At 36.0% G+C, this 24,962-nt stretch overlaps 1 protein-coding gene across 1 annotated transcript in view; it reads right to left on the bottom strand.

Moving 5' to 3' along the window:
- Positions 1 to 24,962, bottom strand: part of LOC149776550 (polypeptide N-acetylgalactosaminyltransferase 5-like) — a 38,649-nt gene that overhangs the window by 6,903 nt on the left and 6,784 nt on the right. The window contains exons 3-10 of the mRNA XM_089941008.1: positions 21,520 to 22,090; positions 20,857 to 21,010; positions 18,719 to 18,885; positions 16,589 to 16,759; positions 14,061 to 14,271; positions 8,619 to 8,736; positions 7,191 to 7,379; positions 6,301 to 6,429 (exon numbers count right to left, since the gene is read on the bottom strand). Coding sequence (XP_089797134.1) covers positions 6,301 to 6,429; positions 7,191 to 7,379; positions 8,619 to 8,736; positions 14,061 to 14,271; positions 16,589 to 16,759; positions 18,719 to 18,885; positions 20,857 to 21,010; positions 21,520 to 22,090 — 1,710 coding nt within the window. The remainder of the gene's footprint in view (positions 1 to 6,300; positions 6,430 to 7,190; positions 7,380 to 8,618; positions 8,737 to 14,060; positions 14,272 to 16,588; positions 16,760 to 18,718; positions 18,886 to 20,856; positions 21,011 to 21,519; positions 22,091 to 24,962) is intronic.

Raw genomic sequence — 24,962 nt, 5'->3', positions numbered from 1 at the left:
GTACGTCAGTGCAGTAAAATATTATTAGAACCATGCAATGAAGTACGTCAGTGCAGTAAAATATTATTAGAACCATGCAATGAAGTACGTCAGTGCAGTAAAATTTCATTAGAACCATGCAATGAAGTACGTCAGTGCAGTAAAATTTCATTAGAACCATGCAATGAAGTACGTCAGTGCAGTAAAATATTATTAGAACCATGCAATGAAGTACGTCAGTGCAGTAAAATATTATTAGAACCATGCAATGAAGTGCGTCAGTGCAGTAAAATATTATTAGAACCATGCAATGAAGTACGTCAGTGCAGTAAAATATTATTAGAACCATGCAATGAAGTACGTCAGTGCAGTACAATATTATTAGAACCATGCAATGAAGTACGTCAGTGCAGTAAAATATTATTAGAACCATGCAATGAAGTACGTCAGTGCAGTAAAATTTCATTAGAACCATGCAATGAAGTACGTCAGTGCAGTAAAATATTATTAGAACCATGCAATGAAGTACGTCAGTGCAGTAAAATATTATTAGAACCATGCAATGAAGTACGTCAGTGCAGTAAAATATTATTAGAACCATGCAATGAAGTACGTCAGTGCAGTAAAATATTATTAGAACCATGCAATGAAGTACGTCAGTGCAGTAAAATTTCATTAGAACCATGCAATGAAGTACGTCAGTGCAGTAAAATTTCATTAGAACCATGCAATGAAGTACGTCAGTGCAGTAAAATATTATTAGAACCATGCAATGAAGTACGTCAGTGCAGTAAAATATTATTAGAACCATGCAATGAAGTACGTCAGTGCAGTAAAATATTATTAGAACCATGCAATGAAGTACGTCAGTGCAGTAAAATATTATTAGAACCATGCAATGAAGTACGTCAGTGCAGTACAATATTATTAGAACCATGCAATGAAGTACGTCAGTGCAGTACAATATTATTAGAACCATGCAATGAAGTACGTCAGTGCAGTACAATATTATTAGAACCATGCAATGAAGTACGTCAGTGCAGTAAAATTTCATTATTAGAACCATGCAATGAAGTACGTCAGTGCAGTAAAATTTCATTAGAACCATGCAATGAAGTACGTCAGTGCAGTAAAATATTATTAGAACCATGCAATGAAGTACGTCAGTGCAGTACAATATTATTAGAACCATGCAATGAAGTACGTCAGTGCAGTAAAATATTATTAGAACCATGCAATGAAGTACGTCAGTGCAGTAAAATATTATTAGAACCATGCAATGAAGTACGTCAGTGCAGTAAAATTTCATTAGAACCATGCAATGAAGTACGTCAGTGCAGTAAAATATTATTAGAACCATGCAATGAAGTACGTCAGTGCAGTACAATATTATTAGAACCATGCAATGAAGTACGTCAGTGCAGTAAAATATTATTAGAACCATGCAATGAAGTACGTCAGTGCAGTACAATATTATTAGAACCATGCAATGAAGTACGTCAGTGCAGTACAATATTATTAGAACCATGCAATGAAGTACGTCAGTGCAGTAAAATATTATTAGAACCATGCAATGAAGTACGTCAGTACAGTAAAATATTATTAGAACCATGCAATGAAGTACGTCAGTGCAGTAAAATATTATTAGAACCATGCAATGAAGTACGTCAGTACAGTACAATTTCATTAGAACCATGCAATGAAGTACTACAACGCGGGCAAATTTCAGGATATCATAAACAAAAGAAAGCTATTTATAAACTGAGTAATAAATATAAAAATATCCTGTCCAAAGCAAAGTCGCCTATATGACGAGTTAAACTTAAAACAACATAGATTCTGATCTACTGTCGCATAATGCACCGGTAGGTCAGGGTCTATGTTGTTTGTTTACTGATTACTCCAAACTACAGATACAAAGGAGCCTCGTTAATCCAGATACCTTCGTTCCCAGTGAATATGGCCGGATTAACGAGTTTTCCGGATAAATGACTCGTGCAGGTTTTTATTTTACCATGTCATCATTCTGTATACATGTACATGTATATACTAGCTGTAAATGTGCTGTATATTCAATAATGGTTGAAATAAATTAATGAATACATCTATCGACTTGTGTTTATTTCACATTATTATAATATGCGCTTGTACATACATGTACAGTAAAAATAACGTATACGTACAGTAAATATAAGTTTAAGCAATTAACACATCGAACACATCACACTATGTCCATGTATGTGCTGTACATACATTTGTTATGTACATTTCCTGACGAAATCTGTAACATTTGTTGTCCTGCATTCTTTGGATGATCGATCTGCAATGGTTACTGATAGCGTCCATAGATTCTCAAGGGCTTCACTATTGTGTTTTATGTCATTACTGGTGAATATTGCTGACGTCTGCTCAGAATACGAAATGAGTGTTGCTATGCTGTCCTTGGCTTGGTTGATGGTAATGTCTTTTCCCTCGGGGTCGGCAGTGGCACCATCGTCTTCTTCATTACCATTGTATGGAACCCCATCTCTAAATATATGGGTTAAAACGTCGTCATCGTTGAGTTGTTGCCCTGTCTCTTCCATGTCGTCTATCCGTACGTATTCATCGGCAGACATCTCAGCCTAGGTGGGAAGGCTCATTATTAGATCTCACTTAATAACATGTCATCTCCATCATCAATATCCTCGACAGTAGTGGTTGGTGTCGGTATGATCTGTACATGTCTAAAGCAGTGAGATTGTAATTTGTGTCACTGAACCCCACACTGTCATTACCATGTGTATTGCCTGCCTGATGTCCAATGTTTGAACCTTGCCTTGCTCAACACAGTCAATGTAATGCCTAACCAGTTGTTTCCTGTAGCAAGCGTTGAATGCATGCATTATGTCAGCGTCCATTGGCTGAATGTGTGGCATTGTATTTGGCGGAAGTTAGTGTAGTTTTACGTTGCGTATTCGAATGTCCCCTTGTGTGTGGCTTGCAGCGTTGTATACAAGTAAGATGACGTTGCATTTGGCTTCCCTTATCTGTCTATCGAAGACATTCAACCAGTCCACGAAAAGTTCCGCCGTTATTCAAGCTTTGCGGTTGTGTCTGTATCTCACGTATGTGTCTGGGTTATAAGTTTTGCCAAAACAACTAGGTCTGTTGACTTTAGTGATGACAAATGGTTTCAATTTGATGGTCTCTGTTGCGTTCGCAGTGAGCGTCACGGTGATCCTATCCTTTTTGTTGCCTTTAATGTTATGGGAAGCTTGACTGTAGTTTGGCCTCAATCGGAAAAACAATACAGTTTCGTCAAGGCTGAATATGTCGTATGGGTCGTAGTCTTGCAGAATTCGCTGTAGTTCTCTTCCGGCCTGCACTTTGTTCGTGTCGGCACTATTTGCTTCATACAATTTGCGTTTGATGCCCCGCCAATTCTTGAAGCGTTGTTGCCAACCACGAGAATAGGCAAAGTCAGTGATGCCGAGTTGGCTCCGAGTTTCTTTGCCTTGGCAATGAGCATTTTATCCTTGACGGCGGGGTGGTGGGACGACATGTCTGAGAACCACATTAATACGGCATAATCAGCTAATAATTGACGTCCCCATTTTATTCTGAAATGAAGCCCTATACAGACCACAATAAACTGTGATTGTTACATACAATCGGTAAACAGCAAAGAGGCTTAAGACCTGCTTAATTTATTAACCATACGTTATGTCAATAAGTATGGACGATTTAATCCCAGAGTGTTTATTTAGTTACTAACACCCCCGGTTGGCGACTAGCTAAAACAGACATTGTTTATACAATCGCTGACTACAATATGGTCACGCCACTTAGTTTTTTTTACCCACATGATCACGTGATCAATTGATAACTTTAACATACCACTAGAAGTTGATCAATCAGAGATTGATACATCCACACACCTCCAAGTCTGCGTAGGTGAATCTGTAATTTTACACTTTGGTCCCCGATTTCGATTTCCGGATCCGGAACGCGGATTTCTTGATTAACGGAACAAATTAACGTTTAGGAATTCCGTTCCAGTTGAATTATGTCCGGATAGTGAGGTTTCCGGATAAACGGATTCTGGATTGACGCGTCTCCTCTGTACACCGATCTGTCAGCGACATATTGGGGTCAAGGCAGTTTGCACGTAAATTCGATTTATACACGACTACATACGGTACATCAAACAGCCCAAGTAACTATAAAGGATTGTTTTATACAGAGTGGTTAGATGCTTCGTTCACTTATGTCAGATTATATTTCGCAATGAAATCAGAACTACATAAAACATATAGTACATTACTGAAGTTTCGTTTTCAAAATATATGTAGATGAATGAAGTAGACGAGAAAATACATTTTTATAAGGTAGAATATAGCTAATTTGAATGCTTATTTCTAGAAGAAAAAATAGATAAATTTGTTGTAAGGTTGTGCTTGATACTGTCAAACTTACACTGCGTTAAATCGATATGCAAGTAATGCAGTTACATTTTGGGAGTATCGATACTTCCTTCAATATAGACAGTTCAATCATAAGGATATTCCTATCGGGAGTATAGGCACTTAGTTCAATATTGGTACAACAATGATATTTGATATTCCTATTGGGAGTATTGGTACCTCTTTTGATATTGGTAAAGCAGTTATATTTGATATTCCTATTGGGAGTATCGGCACTTCCTTCGATATAGGTACTCCAGTTATATTGATATTCCTATCGGGAGTATCGACACTTTCTTCGACATTGGTACTGCAATGATATTGATATTCCTAACAATTTTTCACTGACTTTAATAAACTTCCGGAGAAAGTTACATTATGCAAACGTGTTCAAAGCGCTCGCATATCGCACGTGACAAATATATATCAATAATCTGCAATATTCATAACACGATCACTCAAGGTTTATGTTTGGCACTGATAAACGTCTGAAACTCTGCAGACTTGCAATCCTGCATATGCACAATGTTTTACTCGAATTTAGTGTATTTTACAAACCTGCACTGAAAACATTTCGTTAACTTTACATGTCAGAATCGTTCAGTATTTTACGATATTGCGCACCTTCATATTGCATTCACGTGCATACAGGAACTACTTTATATTGTAAACAAACAATGGACGCGGACGCCAGCACTTTTGATTTGTAAACAAATCATGTACACTCGCGTAGTATGCGCTTTACGTTTTGGTTGATAAAATTTGTGTCTGAATGAACTAAAACAGATGTTTCGTGGACTGCCACATCCCAGATGATTTGGCACGTTCCGTGTTAACTTTTTTGATACAATGTTTCAGATTTAGGCTAGCTATACAGTAGAGGCCGGACAGTGACAAGGCATAAACTTGTCTTCTTTAGCTGGTAATAAGAATGGCAAACAATATACTTACATTTTTACATCCTGAATTTCCTCAAAATGTACTTTCTTAGTTCTGCAGATCTGAATTACATGATCAATGTCACAGGTTCTCAATCTTGATTACACATTTCGAAATTGTAATGTAATTTCGAATATATTCCAAGTGTAATTACATCGTCCTTACTGCACTCATAATGAAATAAGCATTAAATTCCATAGCGTCTTTTTGATAATTGCAATTGACAGACTTCATATTTTCCCCACTTTATGATTTCAAACATTCAATGACAGAAACAGAAAAACATTTGCAGATGTCAACACGCTTCTTCTTCGCTTCTTCAATCCGATGTATTTCAAGTGGAACTGTCACATAAATCCAGTCCATAATCACAAAATTTCGTAGAATAAAAAAAAAAAAAAAAAATAGCAAACTCTATTCATTTCAGATCAAATGGGAAAGTTGTTACAATGAACATTCATTCAAAATATGACTCAAAATTTAAATTTGAACTAGACACGCCATTTTCTTTCGAATGTTATGCCAAGCGCGCGACTAAGTTCAAATTTATCTGGGCGAGTTATGTGCGCTTTAATAATGTTGTTGTTGTGTAATGATGAATCTGCGGTTGTGTATTTAGTTTGGAATACGGCATACATTCAGTTACATTGTTTCTTGTAGTGTATTTTTGTGTGTATAATAAAGCCTTATGTACAATAAGAAAATGAGCATATAATAAAAAGGTTACTGCATTTGTATTGGAAAATATTTGCTCGTATTGTCGGATGGATATACTGTACTCCCAAGGTCGTGCAGTATTTACATCCGAAAAACTCGTTCATATTTTCCCATACAAATGCAGTAACCTATAAATATACAAATAGTTGTGTAATTTAAAATAGAAAAGCTACTAAGAGAATGGTGCATTTATAAGAGAATAAAACAATAAAATTTGTACCTCTCCTCGTAATACTCCCTTGGGAGGTAGAGATACCTCGGGGAAGATATTCTTGATGTACCAGTCGAAGGACTTGCATTGGAGTCTCTCACGCAATGCCTTTCTAGCTGACACGTCACCGTAGTCTCCCTGTGGTGAGATAGTGTGACTAGATCTATATGTTATACATAGAACATCATTTCTTATTGAGAACAAATTTATGGTATAATTTCCTGATTTCAAAATCAGGTATGTCTCCAACAGCAATTACATTTCTTGAAAGAAATACATACATATGCAGTACAGTATAAAAAGATGTCGCTCTGCGGAGTATCCCAGATATTGTAATGGAGATGAAGTTATCTTTGATGTGATTTATATCTCTTTTCTTTTTATGTGTGACCCAAGAAAAGATAACTAGATCGACGAAAAATAAGAATTTTCTGTAAAACTATTTAATTCCAATTTGGAAAATTTATAATTGTCTGAACCTGAATCTGAATCTATACAGTGCAGAGCCAGTTACGGCATAAAAGTGCACCGGAATCTGAATATATACAGTGCATGGCCAGTTACGGCAAAAAAACTGCACAGAAATCTGAATCTATACACTGCACAGCCATTTACTGCATTAAAGCGCCCCAGAATCTGAATATATACAGTGCATGTCCAGTTACGGCAAAAAAACAAAACTGCACAGGAATCTGAATATAGACAGTGCAGGGCCAGTTACTGCATAAAAGTGCACCTGAATCTGAATATAGACAGTGCAGGACCAGTTACGGCATAAAACTGCACCGGAATATGAATCTATATAGTGCAGGGCTTAAAACTTTCCTGTTTTCACCTTGTGGATGTTATCAGTCTTATTTAATATTCGCGACCAAAATCACACAAATAGTTTTTCTTACCAATTTGTAATTGAGCCTTTCATAGTAGAAGTCTTTGTACTCGTCCATCCAGACTTCCGCCACGCGGACTGCATTCTTCCGGAGGATTTCGAAAAAGCTCTTCCCCCAACTATAAGGGCTGGTGGCGCGGAACACGTGCGCCACGTGGGAACAGGGGTGGATTTCCAGGGATCCACCGCACATCCAGTTCTAAGGAAAAATAATTCCAGGTTATAGTATTACATTTGGGAAATACATGAATAGTGGGAACAACAACAATGGTTGATTCGTTAATTGTTTTCATCCACTCACCATAAAAGAACGCCGCTGCGATAGGGAGAAAACTCGGTTCTTTATTTTATTGTTCATATGCAAGTTTCAGTGATGTACGCCGATCAATCTAATTAAATTAGCAGCTATATTGAAGACTAGCTTTTCGTGAATTTTCGAGAAATTGATATAGAAAGGAAACTAGTTTGTAGTCCAATTGTGAATTTTGAACTTTTATTTTCCAACGAGACAAGCCCGATTTGCATTTCCCAAAATGCCCAGATGAACAGAAAGATAATTATTTCCAAGGATCTTTCACACCTCGAATACTGGAAAGAAATTATTTCAGATTGTGTACGTGTGTCACAGACAAGGCTGATTTGCGCGTTGTTGTGTATAATAATCAGAGTCTAGACTTTGGTATACATCGGATCCAACTGCACAGACCAATATTTGTCGTCGCATGATGGGCCGACAAATTTGGGTTTATGGAGCTTGTTAGGAGTAATCAGTACAAGAAACAACTTAGACCTTGATCTGCCGGTGCATTATGTGTCTACGATGTTTGCAGTTGGACCCGACTTAAAAGTATATACAGAGGGAATGTGAGAATTGCTTTTTACTAACACTCTTTAAATTCACATGTTTAAATTTAAGTTTCAGATATTCAGAGTGATGCTAGTAACCGTAATGCCAAAGAACAGACATATACATACCAGCTAAAATATTATTGTACTTCCTAAGTTGCATTATAGATAAAATACTATGTGTCGTTCGCAATCCAAGATTACAAATAAACAATCATTATATATATATTGGGTTTTATAACCAGTGAACAGTGACAAGCCAGAAAAGCAATAGTATCCGAGAAAAAGAATAAAATTTATATATTGAGAAGGAAAAAAAATTTGACCACCTTTAAATTCTGTTTCAGAAAATAAGATAAACAAACGTTCAAATGCTTTTCTTATAAAACAAGTGTTTTGGAACAAAACAATAGAATAAATATGCATGAATTTATTATTGAAGTTTATTTATACCATCTAGGCTCTTTTCTACGAGACCAAAATATGCCATAGGATGATCCGTAGGGCTGATCTTGAAATTGTGATTGGATTGCATTTGTCGTTAAATTAGAAACGCCAAAAGGATTTCCACATAACTTTCTTCATAACTTACCCTAAAAGATATTTCAAGATTCTCGCCGCCCCATATCTCCATTCCCTCATCATACCGGCCAATATGATCAAACCACACTCTGTCCACAGAGAACAGGCCACCCGCTATGGTTGGTGTTCTGGTTATGAAAGATGATATAAATTGGTAATGTGCGTCACTATGCGTATGTGCACGAGAGAGAAAGAGAGGGGGGGGGGGGAGGGGGCAGGGAGGAAGAGAGAGGGGGATAACTGTGTTAATTAGTTTCTGTCGTGTTAATCCTAACTTTCAGGACAAAATTTGCTGGCGCAATTTCAATCCGCGTACAAGTGGGGAAAATTATTGATTTAATTTGTATATCGGTTATTTGCCGAAAATTCTTTGAGACATGGAAATTCACTGTATATTTGTTCCACATAAGCAGGAGTGGGTGGTGGGAAGGCTGCAACATCGCAAGCCACAGCTACGCTCCTTTTATAACCAGTGTCTGCCAATGATGCTATTTGCTCGTTTCGCATGATTCGGGTTCTATTACTATCAAACTGTCAAAAGGTTGCGATGGAAAGTTTGCACCTGTTAAAAATGTTCAGACATTTATACATACAGTAAAATGGACTTTACTATGACAATAATATTGTCAGTATCGTTTATTATTAATGGTTAATCGATTTGCCTAACAGTCTTTGGTCCAGACAGAAACTTGCGGACGTAACTAACTAGCTAGTGCTCGTTGATGTATGAACGAAATTCGTGGATATATAATAACATAAGCTATGGGCGAGCATCGAAACTGAAAAGTTGATTTCACTTCTTTTATTGATTGCTCCGGTGGCCTAGTGGTTAGAGCGTCCGCCTTAGAAGCGGGAGGTCGTGGTCGTGATCTTATAATAATGGTATGCACAGAGCAAGCCAAAAATCTAAATGGGTATGAACTAAATGCAACAGCTTAAACTATGTTAGTAAATTGACATCACAGTGACCTTTGTTGTTATGTGTGTGATGTTAAGAGAAATGTATGAAATTACATAAAGGAATGCACTATGAACGGTATAACTATCAAACAGAGCAAAAGTCAGTTCAGTGTTAAATATTTGTCACTGTGACCTAATTTTAAGATGAGGATGTAGTACTTATCAAGATGCATCCTCGACATGTTTAATGAGTCCAGCTATAACAGTGTGAAATAGTAAATGAAACCCAATATGGTGGGGAACTAAATGCCAAAAAAAAACAAAACAACAACAACAAACCATAAGCCAATACAATGTAACACTGTTACACATTGGTTGCAAAATCCTTCATTTCCTCTAAGGACGTGGAACTAATACGACTGTAGAGAGTAACCTAGTATAATGATTCTGGAATAAACAGTGCTTGAGACTGAAACCAAGGCAGTAAAGAATGAAACATGGGTCACAGGGACCATCTTTTGTAATGAGGTTAAGATACATCGACTCACCACATTTCACGACTCTTGGTATGCATCTCCCAATCTATTTCGTTTTCAGCTAAACGCAAAACCTTAACCTAAACCAGTAAAATGCGAAATGTAGGTCACATTTACATATTTTTGAAGAAAGGGTGTGACATTTATTGACGACTCTAACGCAAATAGAACTATCATTAAAACGAGCTTCGTAGCAAAAGTAATACACATATTTGCTAAAGAAAATGAAACTGAAAAGCTACTTAATGACATCAAGTTTGAAATTCCTGAAACGAGTCCTAAATTTGTGTCGAAACAAAATGGATGATCGTAAGGTCACAGGGCTCGATATGACTGGACCAAGGTTACAAAAGGTAATTCAACCTACCATAATAGAGAGTAAAGGTTTTATGTGCAGGTCTAATACATTTTATTACATAAGCTGGGAGAAAATATGATGCTTTATCAACTATTTGAACACTTATGATCTTATTCATGATACTCAGTCTGGCTTTAAACATAATCAGTTGTTTGAAACTGCAGTTCTATGTATGATTGATAAATGGCTGAAAGCATCACATACATGAAAATGGTTAGCACTATCATAGTTGATTTTGCTAAAGCTTTTGATCTCGTATACCATAACGAAAAGGCTATCAACAAAACGAAACTCCCTTAACTGTTTTACTACGTACTTACTGATGGAGTGTGAAAAGTATATTGAAAAAAGCACCATTCTGAAAGTAAAACTATTCATTGTGAAATACCAGAGTTCTATCTTGTGACCGCTTTTATTTATTCAATATGTTAGCAACTAACCACTTAAGATAGGAATTCAGTTTCTTCCACTGACCTCTATGCAGAATAAACCAAATATAGAGTCAGATAAAACCAAAACTGAACTTGAAAAAAAAAAACTAAACTTGCAAGATGATCTTAGCAGATTTGAAATATGGGGCAAAGAACACAGTATGATTGTAAACACCGTAATAGTAAAAACCCTGGAGTCGAGGATAGCCCAGTCGTTGCCATCACAGCTCACTGACATGTCACATGTGTCCAAATTGGTTCAATTTAATTTATTTTTGAGTGTTCTGATCACTTCATTTATTGATGGGATCAATACACAACAGCTAATATTTTCTCTCTCTCTCTCTCTCTCTCTCTCTCTTTGAGAAAAAGTTCCAATTAAATATACATATTTACCATCTCCAATAAATAGACGATATTGCAAAAGTTAAATAATAAAAGCTCTGCTCCTTAGTAGTAAATGCTATCTAGTACACGTTCGGCGTCGCTCCAAATTTTCGATATTGGGAGGTAACGCATAATCAGTTAAACAAACTGAAATTAATTTTGCGGCTAAATCATATACGTACTTCTCCACTGTTGATTTCCCTTTGCGCACTTGGACTGACTGAATAATCAAGCGTCAGTTTGTGCCATGATGTGAGGAACTGATCGCTGCCTTCTGATTGGCCCTATGCAAATTTCGGATACCGAATGCTATTTGGCATATATTCATGCACGGCTTGACAAGGTTATAACGATCTATTTAACACGCCTTTTTTTTTTTTTACAAGGATTTTACCCATTTATTAAATTTAAAATTAAGTTAAAAGTTTTGAACAGTTTACCCTATTTACGTTCATGTAAAGGTAACAATTAAAATGTCACTTCTTATCTAACTCAGACTATGTATCGTCATACGTATCCTATTGTGGCTTTTAAATCATGAAAGGTATCGTATCCCGAGATCAATGTGGCTGTAGACCATTTCATGGTTATTATCTCCCCTTGAAAACACTAGAGGGCGTCTCAGTGCAACTCACTTGGATATTTCAATCATTAAAGATGGCTAATGTATATCAAGAAAATGTGACAGACCACTCACATTCCGCAAGCAAGATCGATATCTCAATATCTTGAAAAGAAATTCTATCAACATTTGATCAGCTGTTTTTAGATCTTTTTTTCTCTCACTAACTTTCGCTGTTCCCGGTTTTCAAATAAATGTTCTCTGCCCATTTCAGAACTTCATTCCCTTTCCACTACTACATCATGCTCTAGTTTGTATTATTTGATTCTGCGAAAGTGTATCGCTGCGTAAAAATATTGTTACTGCAGTTTATCTCAAGTGAAGAATAATGAAAATATGTTTATTTTTTTTATAGCTTTAATCACTGCAGTTACTGGAGGTTGAACGACAACGAGAAGAAAATATTTTCACTTTTTAAGGTTCTTTTATTTTTGATTTAGACTGTTGCATTTCTACTGGTGTTCATCATATTTTTTATGAAATAACTTGAGTTATATCTAGGAAGGATATTTTGTTTCTCAAAATGCACAAATTTTATTCACGCTTGAACACACTGGCGCCATACGAGTCTCCTTGATGATTATTTTAATTTTATTTCTTAAACGGATGGAATTTTTAGAGTATACAGTTTGGAGACATATCGATGTTAGACACATTATGCATGTATAGGATATTTGTGGCTCTCACCTATCTGCCTCTGTCTATATGTCTGTCTGTCTTATTTCATCAGGTAAATGGGTATATATATGCTTGAATGAATGTGTGTTCGCATTCGTATATTACATAAACATACTTCTGTTTAAAAACTATATAATGGTGCTAAGATAGAACGAGTGACTGATAGATAAAGATAAAAAATGAATATTTGTGAGTTTCCATTTATTATTGTCTTGAAAAGCATGTTCTTACAAGCAGTCTCTTTTTTAAATCATACTGTCTGCAATTTTACATCCGATCACGTGGATCAATAATGATTTAAAAGGAGAACCAAAGTAATAGGACGGAATCTGTGAAATAATTTGATCTTTTAAACTTACATATTTGATGCAAGGAAAGTTAAACAGAATTAAACTAATTTTAAGAAGGCTGTTCCAGATGAATGTGATGGTGGCAATCATAAATCTTGTCTAAAAAACCCAGCAGATTTGAGAGTTATTACAACGTGTCAGCATAAGCAAAGAAAAATCATGCTGAAAGTTACTGCATGCACGGTCCAATAACTGTTTAATCTTTTGAGAAAACCAGCGAGGAATGTAAATATTTAAATATTAGACTGAATGAATGCATGGCTATATTTGACTGGACATAGCAAGAAAAATATGTATATGAGGAAATACGTTTTTGATTGTTTAAAGATGGGAGAACCCTTCACCTCCGACCAAGAAAAAAAAAGAAATAAAAATAGTCACTGGGCATGTTAATTAATCCGAATATTGTACGATATTTACACCCAAATATGAATAAATATTCCATTTGCATTAATTACACTCCTTTATCTTTGTGATAGCTAATGTAATTATTGCTTTGTTAAGTTCCTCTGAATACATTAATATACTGTGTTCCATTTTGAAAAAAAAAAAATTCTGGTTTAAAGTACTCAGCATTACAGATCAGCTGACATATCGAACTCGTGTTATGATTTTCTTATCGAACTCGTGTTATAACTTTCGTAACTCGTGTTATAAACGAACTATTATCCTGGAGAAAATAAATGAGAAAGAAAGATATATCAACGTATAAAAAATGCAAATTGTTGAGATGGTTTTCGTTAAAGTTATGCATCCAAAAATGTGCGATAAATGTTTGAAATCGGAGTGCAACGCGAAATGTTCCTACAAATGTATCTGAAATTTTGGATAATGAATCTATATTATCTGGTATAATATAAATATGGACAGTGTATTTAATTTCATTATTTGATATCATTTAAATATGGACAGTAAATATTATTTAATTATCTGATATAATGTGAGTATGGACAGCGAATCTAATTATCTGATGTAATGTTTATAATTATTCTCCTAGTATGAACAAAAAATGTTAGACACATTTAATTTATTCATTGGTTTAACCATTAATGAACTATCCGGAACTGTAAATTGTTTTGTGAGCATGCCCATTGGAACAAAGGGAGGTAATTTTAAGCGCTACGATCAGTAACTCCGTTGCAACCGTTCTTATCTGCTGGGACAGGCAGGAACAAAAATCCAATACTCACTGCACGGGATCTGCATCCGACTTAAGCATCTGCTGCAACCTTGGTGGGATTTGCATCCAGTTGAAAGTCATGTCTGCTATGTTGAAGATGCCGATGTGAGAGTTGGCACCCCCAGATACAGAGAAGGACTGTGCATTAATCATATTGATGACGGGGGCCACTATAATGCTACTGTTTCGTGCCACTCTATCCAGTAGAGGTTCCAACCAACCTTAAAATGAAGACGATAATAAAACCAAATTTACTACTTTTACTACAATCAAAAATAAATGTGTACCTATAATTTTAAGCATTTGATCAAGTACGTCAGCTGCTTTTAAAGATTAGAATTTCAAGAGTTGTTTGAACATATTTTTTATATACTTTATTAGGCGCGTTTTTACTTTATTAAGCGCGTTTAAGGCTTGTCACACTAACGGTCTATGCATGGCCCTGATGATAACCTAAGTAATATTGTGGGTGATCAATCTATAGCGGGAACCAAATTTGAGAGAAAACTCAGTTTGTATTTTTTTAAATTAAAAAAATGTAGATTAGTTGCTTCATTTTACCAAGAGAAAAACCAGGTGTGTGTGTGTGTGTGTGTGTGTGTGTGTTATTTCGAAATACTATCTCTGTTTTATGACTAAATCCACTGATTTAGTTTAGCATTAGTAGTAGTAGTAGTAGCAGCAGCATCAGCATTGGCTAAGTGCAACCTGTTACCCATTAGGCTGATAACTGGCGTCGTGATGCAGATTCAATACAATAGGGTCTTTTTCAATTTAAGTACAAATTTTACCTGGTATTAGGATCTAATGATGCATGTTTCATTAGCAATTACAGAATGGTAGCCGTATGTGCAGCACATCTTTTTACGTATTCATTTTAATCTGTATTTTTTCTCCAGAGATACGTTTTCTAAATTACTGGAAATTTTGTGATGTAGTTTACTGCTTTGCTAAATAGGTCAATTATGAAAGCTTCAGTTCTTGTGAATATAGCAAGGTTTTGCTACCGTAAATCTACCACAGCTAGAATTTTCTTTCAGTCATATAAATTCAACTATTATTAGAAGGATTCGCAATAATTTGATTTTGGCACCAGAACAGACTATTATCTGCAAAAACATTCAGAGAACTCTTAAAGCAGGTGATAATTGCTTTCGATAAGTTTGAAAATTTGAGCAAGAAAACGAATTAGTCAAAATCATGCATTGTTTCTTCTTTCGTTTTCGAGGAGAGGAAACTCTTGTGTACGATGTGCAAGTAACTGTCACTGGCGTATCACAGAGCAGAGATAGCAATGCCATCTTTGTCAGAAAAAGCACTTGATATAAAAGCAAAGCATTTTACGTTGGCACTTATCACATGTGAATAGTGGTCATTTTGTTAAGTTCATATTGAAAATGAAGCGGAAAATGCTTGTGAATTGGATACGGCTTTAGTGTTGTCATCACATGACCTCTTATGTCATGGATATGTCGATTGCGAGATTTGGGTAGTCATATGACTAGCAATGCAACTGACAAGTACAAGCTCAGCGTTGCAGTTTGGCCTCGTCTATCAGCGGATTAAAGGCATAACGAATATCATACTAGCAATTTCTGAGAAAATAAAATGGCCTTCCTATCGATTTCAACTAAAAGACCTAATACTATTTCCTACCTGAAATATTCTCAGCATGTTTTTTAATTTATTTATTAATGTTTTTCTAATTTCATTTTGTTTATTTTTGTAATAATATTATTATGTTTCTTATCTTACAGGTGTTGTCTAATGTTGTAAAGCGCTTAGAGCTTCTAAAGATTAGGCGCTATACAAAGTCCTCATTATTATCATTATTATTATTATTTTATATATATATATATATATATATATATATATATATATATATATATATATATATATATATATATATATATATATATATATATATATATATATATACGGATTAGGCTAATGTGGGTATGTGAGAAAGATTGTCAGTAGCTTCTCGTGGGTCGGTGGTTCTTTCCAGGGTTTTTCCGGTTTCTTCCTCCACCATTAATACTGGCCGCCATGTATAGCCTATCGTGTGCTGCAAAATGGCGTTAAACCCTACAACAACAACTATATATATATATATATATATATATATATATATATATATATATACACACACACACACACACACACATATACAATGGGGTCTAATCAATGTCAAAATATCTAAAAGAGGGTGGCAAGGGCTAGAGTAAACTCGGACTAATAAATCACTTTGATGCTCATAATCTGGGTGGCGAATGCAGTAGTCCATAAGTAGGCGACGCAAGCTACGATGTCGTAGCCTCAGTCTGATTGAGGCTATAATCTGGTCCCATACCTTACTAATATTAGTCGGGCGATACTAGAACTGGCAAATACTCTTTGTGTAACTTTCTTTAATTCATTGCTTCTTTTTCATGATATTGAATTCATATGGAACATCTCTCGCATCTTCCCGAACTGTAACAAATATGAAATATTCTTGACACCTTTTGTTTAAAACTGAAGGAATGTCTATCATACCTGGGAAACATTCAATGTGGGAATCCAGGAATGTAACGACGGGGGCACTACAGTGGGCAACTCCAAGAAGCCTAGCGCGGATCAAACCTTCCCGCTTTTCAGTTCGGACTATCTGGACTTTCCCCTCCACAAATCTGGCCATGTAATCCTCAAGTGGTTTCTTTGTGTGTTCTTAAAAAGAAGATTATTTTAAACGTCTTCTTGACTTTTGTGCTTTCTGATCCAATATATTACTTAATCTTACCACGATTTTGACTTTAAAAAGTCCACTAGTGCTCGTTTCCTGGATTAAGTAGTGCGTCTTTCAACCGCAAGTGATTTTGATGAGTAGAGGAGAAATATACTCAAAATGTGTAATTAGAATTGTAGAAGAAGTATGAGGCGCCGTAGCGGATAAAAGCTTGTCCATTCAGAACATTGCCGTTGAAATTTTAATGTCATAAGTCCAGAATTCCAGTTTCATGTGTTGTGTCAAAAATGCTTGTCCTTAAAGTTCCATTTTCTAGGCCGAGTTTTTAGATTGTATCTGTTGAATTAAACAGTAGTGGTTGAAAGTTATATTTTCTATGTCGAGGTTTTAGATTGTGTCGTTTAAATTACACGACGGTGGTTGAAATTTCGATGTCATACGTCGATAATTCCTTAATTAAATATTGGTTCAAAGAGTTTATGTTGAAAGTTCCATTGCATATGTTGAGTATTTAGATTTCATCTATTGAATTATGCAGCGCTGGTTGAAAATTCGATGTCCAATGTCGAGTTTTTAGATTGTATCTCTGAAATTTTAATGTCATATGTCGAGAGTTTCAATATAACATGTTGAATCACGTTGATTATGCTGAAAGTTCCATTTCGTATGTTGAGATTTTAGATTGTGTCTGTTGAATTACACAGCGGTGGTTGGACATTTTATTGTGCTTGTCAGAATTGTTATTTTTATATGGTGAAATGATGTGTTGGTGTTAAAAGAAACATTACACAATGTCCACTTTAGCAATTCAAAATAATATCGAGTATTAAGATACACCATTCGTGTATTCAATTATGATGCGCCATTACATTTCATACATTTGCAGTTTGAAAGTTACCATTCACAGGTCGAGAATTACTATGAATTTCTTCGCTAGACATCGCTCTCGTGAACCAACCGTGTTATTTTTAAACAAGGAGACTGCTTCTCGTTGCTGTGAAATTCAACAGATGAAAAATAAATACTCGCCAAATGAAATGGAACTTTCATCACAAACAGTTACATGCAACGTGCGAATTAGGGATTCTAGACATATGATATTGAAATTTCAACCACCGCTATGTAATTCAAAATATACAATGTAAAACGTCGACATTGGAAATAGAACTTTAAACAACCACTGTATAATTCAACGTATACAATCTAAAATATCGATCTAGAAAATGAAACTTTAAGGACATGCAATTTGATCCAACTCGTGATATTGGATTTCTCGACATACGACATCGAAATTTCAACTGCAACTTTCTCATTGGACCAGCTTTTGTCCGCTATGGCGCCTCATAGAAGAAGGAGATAGGAAATGTAATGGTGTTAGAAAAAAGCACCGTAAGAATCTGGTTACTGTTAACTTAGGCATTTTTTTTCCCTTCAGTCTTTTAGCAGTTGGTACCTGTAAACTTTATATATAAACGGGTAAAGGTATGGATACAAGCAGAATAGTATTTCATTAGGTAAAATTAGGGATAGGCATCTATTAAAACATCAGTCCTAATCTAAACTAATATATCAGTAGATATAAGAAAATAATATATTTTTCCAAACTTTTAAACTTTCAAGCCCGATTTATTTGGTTCATAAACTAAACAACATCTAATTATAATAAGTCAAGTTGAGTAAACAAAATTAAAAAATTCATTAATTTTAAACAATAGGTCAAAATAAAACTTAAGTGATGTTTTAGAAACCAATATAATTTAAATCTCTATAGACGAAGTAATGTAAATATGCCTAAAATTCAAAAATGCATGTCATTTTATTTATCTTTAAAGTAATTTACACATGTGCATTCCGTGGAACTCTTAAAGAAACATGTTAAAACATACATATATCAGATAAATAACTCCGTGGAACTCTTAACGAAACACGTTAAAACATACCCATATCAGATAAATCATCGACTAGAATGATGGTCTTGATAAGACTGGGTGGTGACCTGTCTAGTATGCTATGAACTGTGCGCAAGAGAACGGTCCAAGCCTCGTTGTGAAAGCAGATGATGATACAAGTCTCTGGCAGGGGCTGTGTGATTTCGGCTTGCTTGCAGCTGAGTTTGAGAAATAGTAAAACTGTATTAATATTTCGTGGATTAGTCTTTGATCGAGCTTAATCTGTCTTAGAAATAGCTTTATTACTTGGCTTTTAGAGTATAATTTCAAGGCAAAGCGTCATGCACATAAGCATTACCAGCGTTTTCTGGGGGTGGCTGGGGTGGGGGTGTTGCTGGCATTTTCAATGGCTTACACCCATGTACAAAGTAAAATATTTAAGAAACGGTTAAGCAACTCTTCACAAATAGGTAGCTTTCCCTCCAGTCCATATGGATTCCTGGGGGAAGCCAGGTCGCCATGATTTTAGTCCGTTAACATCAAATTCGTCCACCGAGTTTTAGATATTTTGTTACAATCTTGTGCCTGACCCCTGTCTCTGGGACCTCAAACCAAATACGGCAAGCAACGCCATGGTTATTCGGTCCATATATAAAACTACAACATATTGTTTCGTGAATTGACCAAAGTTCTACGTTATGCTGCGCGGATATTTTAAACAATCATGTTCCATTTATTGCAGATAAAGAAACAGAAAATGAAAAGTCAGAGTAAATTCATTACTAAAGTCCGATAAAGTCGAGCTTGCTTGACTTTTATTCATAAAGCAAATGTTATGGTTTCAAAGTGAAAGAGTTGCCCGATGCGTAACAAAATGATGCCAATAATCACATAAATGGACGAGGTCTTGCACTTAGTGAACGTTGAACTGACTGTGTAACAGGATTTGTAATGAACGGGAGGTCAAGGAGATATCCTTATTGGGAAAGTTTTTGAAATCCAGTGACAGTCATTTTCGCTAGTCAAGGTTCCGATGTGATAACGCTATCTACGCATTGGCGTATCCAGCAGATATGTATGTGCTTCGGGTCTGTGTATTTCAAGCCACCGCATCCAATCAAAATTAAGTTGTTAAAATTTGAACACTGTTCCTACAAGGGGGCACAAAACGTTAAAGGACTGATAAATAATCAATTTTCTAGTTCCGGTCGGGGTTTAAACAAATACCTTTCACTCAAATACACCTGTGATGGCTTCCCTCTGGTACATAGTCACACTTTCGATGTTAAACTTACAAAGTATCATTTTTAGGTCAAATGCCCCCACCATTTTCGGCCGATGTAGAATGCACCACGCAACTGGTTAGTTGGCATCACATACTAAGGGAGGCAACTCATGAAAATCCAATAGATGCCTTTAGGACAAAGCACCAATATATCTGTTTGATCCGCCGAGGTATAGCTAGGATTATTATATTGGAACCTTGGCTAACGAAGATGAATGACAGTGTACCAAAAGGTTATAGAAGTGCCATATGTAGACTACGCGACAGTGACGTTAGATTCAAGAGCTCTATGATGTTTCTACATTACCCCACCCCAAAAGTATCAATCAGCGCATAAAAAATGTTTTAAAAAAATCCCTTTTTATTTCGCAGAATACAGTCATTAATGTGATAAAATACACAATTTGTATAAGCTAAATGTGTAAAACGTCGCTGTCCTAAACTGTTTGCAAAATTTAGGAACTTCGTTTTATCGATAAAGTAATCCAGCTGGCAATCGCATTAGCACATAATGAAGAACATCCATGAAAATCGGCATTTTCTTGCCTTTAACATATATATAATGAAAAGAAAAATATAATTTTTTTAAAAAGCAGATATGCAGAAATATTTCACTAGTGAAGTGGAAACATTTTGGATTTTCTCTGGTGGTTTCTCCTTCCGCGATAGTATAATGTTTCCACTTCACTCGGGAAACATATCTGTATATCTACTACAAAACGTAGATATCCTCCAAGTATCTACAAGATACATTTTTGTTTTAAGCTACTATTACCAAGGAACGCACATGGACTCTCAAATGTCAGAGTACAAACATCACCAGAAGGAAATTAATAGTTTTTCTCCACAAAATAAACAATTAAATAGAAATCAGTCTTATTCTGGGCTCTAGTATGTGACTTACCTTTCCGACCTAACGTCGGGTAGCTGACGCCGAACAGATATCTTTGAACTTGCGTACTCATTAAACGAATTATGTTTCTGGCCCAGATCGTACTTCATTCTCTCCTTTGGAGGTAGGGCAGCTACGTCAGTATTTATGCCGTTACCCATTTCCCCTAAGGCAACAATAAAGAAACTTGGCTTGTTTTCATCTATTGCAACGGTTCTTAGACAACGAGGCATTACCTTTCTGTGCTTCTATAAAATGTTTTATGATTTTATTTCATTGATGTTCACGCAAGAATAAAGTTATCTTGACCAAAATTATCCTTTATTTATTTATGAGTTAGAACATCATATTTTTATGTTACTAATGACACTTTTTGGTCAAAATTATTGAGTTGAATTATGAGGCCGAATACAAAGTGGATTTTATGGTCTTCAGTCTAAGTCAGCGTTTATGTTTGCAGTAAATATGGTTAATGTAAGGAGAGGTAACTTTGGCATTTGGACATATTTACTTCTCGCTATCATTCAGTAAGCACGTATGCTAGAACATGGTTTAAATCTGTATTCAACGGCATGTATGCGTCATCTATCTATCTATCTATCTATCTATCTATCTATCTATCTATCTATCTATCTATCTATCTATCTATCTATCAGGACTAATAATTAGCTTTACCTGGTGCATCCGGAGGAAGTTTTTCGTATATTGCTTCTGGAAATGATGCGTATTGACTGAACATGTTTCCTTTCTTTTCATTTTCGACCACATTTTTTACCTTTTCTTCCTCTTCCATGTTTGTCTCTATTTTAACTACCACTATATCTCTTTCCCGCTCTTCTTTTTCTCTCTCTAAATCCTCTTTATTTTTGTTTCCATTTTCATCATTTTCTGCTTTATCTACTTTCAAGTCTCCTTCATTGTCTTCTTTTGGCCCATTTATGTTCTTTTCTTTACCCACGGTTTCTATTTCCTGTTCCACTGCACCATCCTTTTTCTCTTTATGTATTCCCTGTTCTTCTTCATCCTTGTCTTCCGCTATATTTCTTTCCTGTTGTTCTTCCATTATATTGTCTTCGTTTTCTTTCTTTCCTGGATGACTCTCAATATCCTTGTGCACGTCTGCCTTTTCTTCGAATTCTCTGCTATCGTGAGAAATTGTAGCTCTATGATGCCGCATTTGCTCGTTTATTAACTCCTTTTGAATGTCATACTGTTTGACTCGCCTTTCTTCCAGCTTCTCACCTTTCTTGAAGAAAAATAAAAAATTTGCTTCATCGTTAAGTTTGATTTCGTACAAAATCATGTAAAATACAGTTTTTTTTATAAGATTGTATTGTGACACTGCATGCCCTGAATGTACAACTCGCCTTCAGTTCTTTATTCGAAAAAAGATATTTGTCAACCGCTGAATACATTTGATGTTAAGTAAATATTTGAATATTGCAATGATTCTTTTCAAATATGAATGTCAATTAAGCATGAACAACAAAACAGTTCTGAACGTAACAAAAATGTAATGCTTATAGGCTACATCCATTGGAAAGAATTTTCAACATGACAATGCAGGTATACAAAGATACTCATGCGCAAAGCAGACTTATCGGTCTTTAATATAAGATTATTCTCAATATAGTCACCTAAAACAAAGATTTTATAGCTAGCTATAAAGTTAAAATTCCCCAATTGCGCATGTCCTTAAAACTGTAATAGCCTGAGGAATATATATATTCCGGCACGATCATACAGTCAGTTTACTCGAGGTCCTTGAATCTGAGCTTCTAAAGTACTAAACTCTGTAATATTTTTTAATTAGGTTATAAAGAATTCCCTGTGAGATACTCCTTTTGCACTTCCTTGTTAATGATGTGGCACGCGTGGGACTGGTGGCTTAATCAAAGTAAATGAATTGTATGTATTAAATAAAACTCCAGAAAAGAAAAGGCTGTTAATGAGGTACAAGAAACAAAAATATTTACTCTGCAAAACGTCCAGTTATTTAAAACTGTTTGTGTGAGTGTGTGTTTTGATTTTAACGTAGCTTTAACAATTTTCCAGTCATATTACACTACGATGCCTGCAGTGTGGCAGTTCGTAGTGATGTCGAGCAATGAGGCATCATGCCGCGGACATATGGCATGATGTCCCACCCAGTCACATTATCCTGACACTTTTAATGCGGAGTGCCTAGCGAGGCAGCTGTTAGTACCATTTTTTGTAAGTCTTTGGTATGACTCGGCAGGGATTGTAACCCGCGACCTCCCGAATCCATGAACTTAGTACGGTAATTGTTTGCTCCACCGGTACTTCAGATTTTCTGTCAGACAGGAATTTACGTAAATTTTCTATTAATCCTGTTACAATTAAACAGAAAAGAAATATATTTTGTTTTAAAAAATGTTTACAAGCGTATGTTAATGTATTAGCTACCTGTATCCCTTTGTAAGAATGTTTTCTGTTTGATTTTTACGTAATTTCTCAAGTCTACAAAGTATTTCCTCGTTCGTTGCGTAAGTGTGTTTTATGTTAATTGGACCTCTCTGATAAATAATTTGCCCAGGTGTGTGCGTCCCACACAAAGTTTCCCTACCTGTTATATCAATAGTTTATCTAAACAATCAGGCTTCTGTGTCAAAGTTTCTATTTTTATAAACAGCTCTAGAAAGTCAGCACAATGTGCTTCACAGGGTGTCAGCTATGGAATAAGCCTAATCATCCCACATAAATTACAGAGCTTAGATTACAAGATATATAAATTTGAACATACACAAAGCAAATTCATCTACCTCCCTATTAATTTCGTTTGAGCTGAGTTATTTTTGTTTTCTTTTTTTTTTCTTCATGAAAATTAATTTGTTTTCAAATACTATAATGGATTTGCTATCGTGTTTGTTGTGCTAAAAACCAGAGCAAGATATTTTTCCAGGTATCGACAGACGGAAATTAAAAATAAAAATAGGGTCAGGCCTCTGCCGCAGAACATGATATTGATGGTCCTTTATATAACTGCGCTATACCGTTAAAGGTTTTATGGTTTCTTCCCAAAACATTTAATGCCACCAGCTGGAGATCAAATTGTTCTGATGAACCTCAGCTCGCATTAATATAAGCCGAGTGATCATAGATCATATAAATGTGACAAAACAATAACACTGAGTGATTAAAAATGGAAGAAAGATCAACAGAAAGAAGCAAGAAATGCTTACATTAAGAAAATTAAAGATACAGACTGGTTGAAATCACAGAAGGATGACACGTCCTAGAGATGTACCAAAATGGGTGGCTGGGTAAGGATGAAAACTTCTTCTGTCGTGAAGCTGTAATCCAAATCCAGATGATACTCCACATCCACACTCGCAATCTTTGACACCAATAGCAAAAACGCAACAGACACCGTCCCAGTGGCCATCCACGACATAGATTACGACACATGAGTCAAAGCCCGTCGGGCATGGTGAAGACGCACGCAGAAAGATAAGAGTTGCATTTGGCCATTGCCGGGGTGTTTGTTGCCAGGGCTGACATTCCTAAGTAACCATAGAACCCTCACAAGGTTCAAGTTCCGAGGTACCAATAAGAGCCTATCAGACGGCAGTCCCAACCTTCAATCAGCTGTTTTTATTAGACAGGTAAAGCTTCTGCTCTGTTGACTATACTCGCGACTTCCAGGAAGTCTGAGACTGGCCTAACGTTTTCTGACACCTGGTAACCTATAGGGTTATGCGAGAACTGGGGTTTTGACCCACGCCATGGATCCTACCATACTCGACAACACCGGCATTCCATGGAACTTCACCTGCAAAACCTGAACGAAATTCTAAAAATGGAGTTTCTAAAATGGAGGGGAGCACCTAGCAGACTAATATAGTTGCGAAAGACATTATTGCACCCCGACTTGCAGATCCACAACTGCACACGCATTGAAGTTTCTATCTAAGCCCGCCGTACGGTTAATAGTTTGACGTACGCACAGAAGGCATTGTCATACAGGATGCCTGACACTGCCCGTGCCTGAAGCTTTGCTGGAGGGCCTGTTTGTTGTGCAGTCCGCCACCAAACAGTTGTAGAATCTTGCAAAGGAACTGGAAAGATGTACCATGTTGGCCGACCGGTTATGAGGG

This window comes from Sinohyriopsis cumingii, chromosome 18, assembly GCF_028554795.1.
Source record: "Sinohyriopsis cumingii isolate HCF-2022 chromosome 18, ASM2855479v2, whole genome shotgun sequence".
NCBI classification, from domain to species: domain Eukaryota; kingdom Metazoa; phylum Mollusca; class Bivalvia; order Unionida; family Unionidae; genus Sinohyriopsis; species Sinohyriopsis cumingii.
Note: the sequence above shows the minus strand (reverse complement) of the source record. Positions and strands in the feature narration are given on the sequence as shown.